At 36.0% G+C, this 6,000-nt stretch overlaps 1 protein-coding gene across 2 annotated transcripts in view; it reads left to right on the forward strand.

Annotated features, from left to right (window-relative positions):
* Nucleotides 1-5,714, forward strand: part of LOC113042285 (methionine synthase reductase) — a 23,205-nt gene extending 17,491 nt beyond the window's left edge. For both annotated transcript variants that reach the window (XM_026201016.1, XM_026201015.1), the window contains exons 14-16: nt 442-534; nt 4,232-4,417; nt 4,525-5,714. In XM_026201016.1, the coding sequence (XP_026056801.1) occupies nt 442-534; nt 4,232-4,417; nt 4,525-4,669 (424 nt within the window). In that variant the 3' untranslated portion in view covers nt 4,670-5,714. The remainder of the gene's footprint in view (nt 1-441; nt 535-4,231; nt 4,418-4,524) is intronic.
* The last annotated feature ends 286 nt before the right edge of the window (nt 5,715-6,000 follow it).

The following is a 6,000-nucleotide window of genomic DNA, read 5'->3' on the forward strand; positions in this document are numbered from 1 at the left end:
TTATTTACATAAATAAATCGCCAAGAGACATTTTAAGTAAGAAGTGCATTTGACCATTTGCACACATTACCATGAGGCGTAAACATATAAATATGCATGCGAGCATTAGAAGCAGCCGCCTGTCAGTCAGACAGCCGTTGGCTACTGAATTGAGTCTGCACTCAGTATTACCAGACCTACAGAAAGGCTGCGATTACTTTATTTATGTATGTGTTTATTTTAATATTGATTTGGTTCTGAAGTAAAGGTCATTTTGAAATCCCTAATTGGCATTACTTTGGCCACTGGCCATTTATCTCTGTAGATATCAACATGGAAAAACTGACTGATTTAAAAAAATAAAATGTTTTTTTTTTTTAAGTGCTTATTCAGTATGTGTGTTACAACTTTTTATTTTATGAAGACATTGTTAAATTTTGCATTATTGTTTTGACCTGACAGAGAGAAAGAACGTGAAGTGTACCGGGAAGCAACTTTTGGAGAGATGTGGCTCTTTTTTGGATGCCGCCACAAAGACAAAGACTTTCTTTTTAGGTATGTGCATCACAGACATGCAAAAAAACACTTTCTTAATTTGTTGTTTGTCTTATTTTGCAGAAAAAACAGCCTTAAATTTATATAACTGTACTTGAAAACCAATTGAGTTTATTATACGAGCAGTGTTCAAAAATATATATCTTGAAGTGTTTTTTTCTTGTTTTAATATATAATAAACCTCAAAATGCAACAATTACGCTATGAAACAACTTAAGTTTTAAGATAATCTCTAAAAAAGCCTTATTATCTGATGCAATCTTGTCTCCCAAGTAAATTTATGATGTTTTAAGAATGTTTAAATATATTTTTCACTGGAAAAAAATTAGTCTGATTAAGAGAATTGATTTTTGTCATTCAGCCACACCATTTATTCCACCGCCACCCATTGCAACCTGATCATATGTTATCTCCGTAACCTCAGAGTATTTTTCACTCGATCTGCCAGCTCCACACACGCTCTTCTCTTGGCTGCTATCAGCCAGAGGCTCCTGTTGCACTGTCCTTGAGAGTAATGATTGGGAAAGCAATGAAATTAAAGTACTCCCTCTGAGAGTATGGGGCATATGATACGAGACATTATATAAGATGATTGGGGTCTGGCTCTCCCATAGGCACACAGTCATAACTCATAGGCAAGGTCCTGAGTAATGACATTGGTGCCTGGATTGGTGAGTATTAAGTGTGTGTGTTGTGATGGCTGGGCGGCACACAACGTTGTATCAGCACTTGCCTCTACTTGACACAAGAGCTAATAACAACAAGATCAGAGTCAAGGTCCTGACACACAGTTTGAATCTATCTATCTCTGCCTTCAGTGGTCACGAAGATACAAGGATTGTATTCATTAACTTTTTAATTCACGTTGGTCACGCTGTGGTTTCATTTAGCATTTTTTTCTCTGCATCGATTAAGACGATCAATAAAATGTGCTTGTTGTTTGGTGCAACACCCTCATTGTCGGTTACGCAAAGTAGAAAATAGAAAGTGCCGGTGGCATTTGAGATGAGAAGGCGACTGAAAACCTGGATTGTAAAACTCAATGCTCACCGAAGAAACAAAAAACGAACCAGCTAGCCATCAGGCAGCCTGCTAAAGAAAACAAGGCGTCTGCTATCAATTCTAATCAAATACGATACTTATGAGTGTTAAAAGGGTGAAATCAGCCTCAATCAGTGTTGTTGAAATAAAGAACACTTGTCTTGGCCTCCTGTCACCAATGAGCCTCTTTGTTTTTATGGATTTGGATTACATGAGGAGGGAAAGCGAGCGGCTTAGATTCTTGAAAAGGGACAAAGGATCACTCAAGTCTGTTTTCTTTGTAAACATTCGATATCTGTCACCAGAATGCCTCGAACAGCTCATCTGCACTAGTTAAGATGGATGTGGCTCCCTGATGGACAACACAATCATGTGTACTCAAAACCATGAAGCATGTTCTATAAATAGACCTGATTGTTAATGACAAGGAGTTTCATAATTTAGATGTAAAATTGTTAAAGAGTTAGTTGACCCAAAAATTTAACAACAAAGGCCTCCTGTGGCGAATCGATCCGTTTTTGTAAGATAAATATCCAGATTTTAAAAGTAACATGCAGGCTCATTTCGAAATCCTCTGACTTTTTGTATTTCGTTCAGTTTAGACCAGTGTTTTGTTTTGTTCTCTCTCCATGCTCGTCACTAACCACGCAGCGCTGACGAGCTACAACATCTGCCTTCATGTCTTCCGGGTCCCCACAGTCAGCAGAAGAAAAAAAGTGTTTATTACGTTTGAAATCTGGATATTTATCTTACAAAAACGCATGGATTCTCCACAGGGGGCCTTTATTCCCCCCTGAAGTCGTGTGATGGAAGTTTTATTACAGATGTGCGCACTTTATTTCACGTCTTCTGAACAGTGGATGTCAAACACCCGCTTACCCCCATTGAAAGGCTTGAAAGAGCAAGGACAGTTTTTTATATAACTTCGATTGGATTATTCTGAAAGAGGAAAGTCACATACACCTAGGATGTATAACCAATTGACCCAGGTGCTGTGATGTCTGTTAATCAAAGAACAAAAAATAAAAGACGGAATCCATAACTTCTGTAGCTTTTAGGATTCCTCTGTTTAATTTAGAACGTTTGATAACTTTATTCAGTTTCTTTATAATTCTTACTTGCTGACGGACAGAAGTAGTCTAGATTGTTTTTAGTTCACTTAAATTAGAAGTTGTTATTTTAAGTTTAAATGCAATGTTGAATGGCTATAGCCAATGGTTAAATATTAGAAAAAAAGAAAACAAATTTCTAGAGACATCAGTAGTATTGGTATATGCTTTACTTGCCTTCAGTCATAAAAAAATGATGCCATTAAATATATACTGTCTTTATGTTGGTTCTACATTAATTTGAAGATTGAATGTAAAATTAAACACAATATAAAAGTATATTTAAAAACTTTAATGTTAGGTGGGATTAATCGCGATTAATTTCAGAAAAACATGTGATTTTATAAAAAAATAGATTGACAGTGTTAATATAATGTATGCAATGGCAAAGCTAAAGCTGTTAGCAGCTGTTATTTCACTCTTCATTCTCTCAGGGTGTGTAGGAGAGCTGTATTTCTTTTCTAAGTAATCAAAAAATCAGTTTTGCACAGCGCTACATGAAGATTTTCTTCAGAAATTTTCCAAACCAGTTTTCCTTTTGATTTGGAACTGAAAATTCAGTTTTATGTGGTGATTTCATATTGTGAGTGCATGTAAGTACTCAGGTGTTTGTGATTCATGTAAACTTGGCTATTTTCAGAGGTTGTGTGCAAACGCTCGCTTCATCCATTACATCACCCATCTGTTTACATTTCAATCCGTCATCTTCCTGTAGCTTCAGTGGAAATGTATAGTAGATGCCTCAGAAGTTGTATTCCAACTATTATTTGCAATAGTTCATTATTTTTAATATTTATATTTTTTATAGTTCATTATTTATGCTATAGTTGCTATGTCTTTATTTACTCACCCTCAGATTGTTCCAAACCTGTAGCAGTACACTAAAGAAGAAATAAAAAAAACAACAATATGGGGCTGACTTTATGAAAAATCTGGTACTACACAAGTTTACTAAAGACACTTTTATGAAGTCTTTTTTGACGGTTAAAGGCTCAATTTATTGTAATCGCAAAATTACAAAATTTCTCCTTTTGTGTGCAATAGAAAATAAAGTCATACAGGTTTGGAACAACATGAGAACATTCATTTTTGGATAAAAAAGTGGCAATAAAAAGTGGCTTTTGCCAAGTGAACATTCGAGAAAAGCAGAGCAGTTGATTGCAAAGAGACTCAAACCTTGAGCTCGACCCTGTCTGAAACCTTCTCACTTTTCCATCTCATTTTTTTTTTTGAAATGGCACCCAAAGTTTTGTGAGAGGCTGAAATAAAAGCTGCTACAGAAGCGATTTACAACAGCAGCCTTGAGGTTTTATAAATGTTCTTGCAGGATGGATGAGGGAGATGAAAATTTTTGTTTTCGAATGCAATACACTAACGAGCACAAGTGTTGTTACTTTACTAAAGCAAAATCGGAGAGAATCTAATTTGCCGTTTGTTCCATTTGTATGTTAAAATGCACAAGTTTAGTTTAACCGCAAAAATAACCACTGACTGATGAAATAACAGTGAAACGCTGTAAAATAAGCACATTACTGCTTTTCTTCTAGAGAGGAGTTGGAGAGATTTGTGCATAATGGAACCCTGAGCCATCTGATCGTGTGCTTCTCCAGAGATGAGCCTGATGCAGCGGGAACCGTTAGCACTCCAACATATGTCCAGCATAACTTGCATCTCCATGCTAAAAATGTTGCCAGTATTCTCCTCAAAGACAAAGGCTTTCTCTATGTCTGTGGGTGGGTACAAAACATTAAATGGTTTGACTTTTTTTTTTTTTTTTTTTACCATGTGTACCGTCGCATTTTGCTCAACGGGAATGAGACAATATCTCACGATTTTACAGGGATGCAAAGAACATGGCAAAGGATGTGAATGACACACTACTGGAGATCATAGGAAATGAACTTCAAATGGATAAACTGGATGCTATGAAGACTGTAGCAGGACTTCGTGAGGAGAAGCGATATCTACAGGACATCTGGAGTTGAGAAAGCACACTTACAGGGCACAAACAAATATTCATTGACAGATGTGCAAAATAACTTTTTGGCCTTTTAGTTCATATAAACACAACAGGTGCTATTGAGTGATATCCAAACTCATTAACCAACTGCCTTAAGTCTCAATGTTTTTTCCTAACTTTCAAGTATTTTAAAAGCTTTTAGTAAATTATCTGAAGGTACGGTTAAAAACGCTTAGATATTAGGTATTGTTCAAACTGTTTTTTTTTTTGACAGTGCCTTTTATGCAGTTATTAAAGAGGAGCCCTGCATAACCGTTTCATTCTTTGAGGACCATTTCTGTACATTTAGATACAGCGCAGGTAAAATATGCATAATGCATCAGAGTCAGAAAGCAGGAGAATGCTAGACACGAGAAACCAAAACATGACAGACTGGATGGGAAAACTGTCAGAAGCTGCCAAATCCAGGATCATCTGCAGCATTTCCGTGTTTTTCATTTCCGATAGTTTTTTTTAAGATTAGAGAGGATACTCTAGAGTCATCCATTTTCTTCCCAAAAAACAGGTTTGAAATTCACCTCAGGTATCCACAGCAATTATACCGGTCTAGAGATTTGGCCAGTCTATTGTTATACCCCAACATTTTATTAAAACTGCCAGGCTAAGAAAACTTTTTCATTAATAGTATTTAACATAATACCTGTACTCACTGTAATTAGTTCATACTGTCATTTTATGGCAAGGGCTGTGTAACAGTTCTCCATGAATGATTAATTTTGAGTACATAATATTCGCACAATATTGCACACAAAAATATTCTCGTAGCTTCATAAAATTACAGTTGAACCACTGATGTCACATAGACTATGTTAGCAATATCTTTACTACCTTTCTGGGCCTTGAATGTGGTAGTTGCGTTGCTGTCTATGGAAGGTCAGAAAGCTTTTGGATTTCATCTAAAATATTTTCATTTGTGTTCTGAAGTTAAACGAAGGTATTGCAGGTTTGGAACGACATGAAGCACATAAATGACAGAAGTGAGTTTAAATAAATTCCACCAACGATTTTAATTTGATTGACTTGGGATTGTAGTTCTTTTCCTCACTAAAGCAGTCAAGTACACATATTTATACATTTGCTTTTCCAAATACTTTTTTGCTTCAGATAAATCAATTGCAATGATGTGATTCGCATCATAGCTGATTTTTTTGGTTCATGGCTTATATAACTCTTTAATAAACTTTTAAAACATCCTTATGGGAAACATAAATGGAAAAATTGCTTTGCTGACGAAGCCAACGCAGCTGAAGAAGTGGACTGCAATTAACACAACAAAAGCAACTAGCAGCATGTGGC

The sequence above is a fragment of the Carassius auratus genome, chromosome 24, assembly GCF_003368295.1.
Source record: "Carassius auratus strain Wakin chromosome 24, ASM336829v1, whole genome shotgun sequence".
Classification (NCBI taxonomy): domain Eukaryota; kingdom Metazoa; phylum Chordata; class Actinopteri; order Cypriniformes; family Cyprinidae; genus Carassius; species Carassius auratus.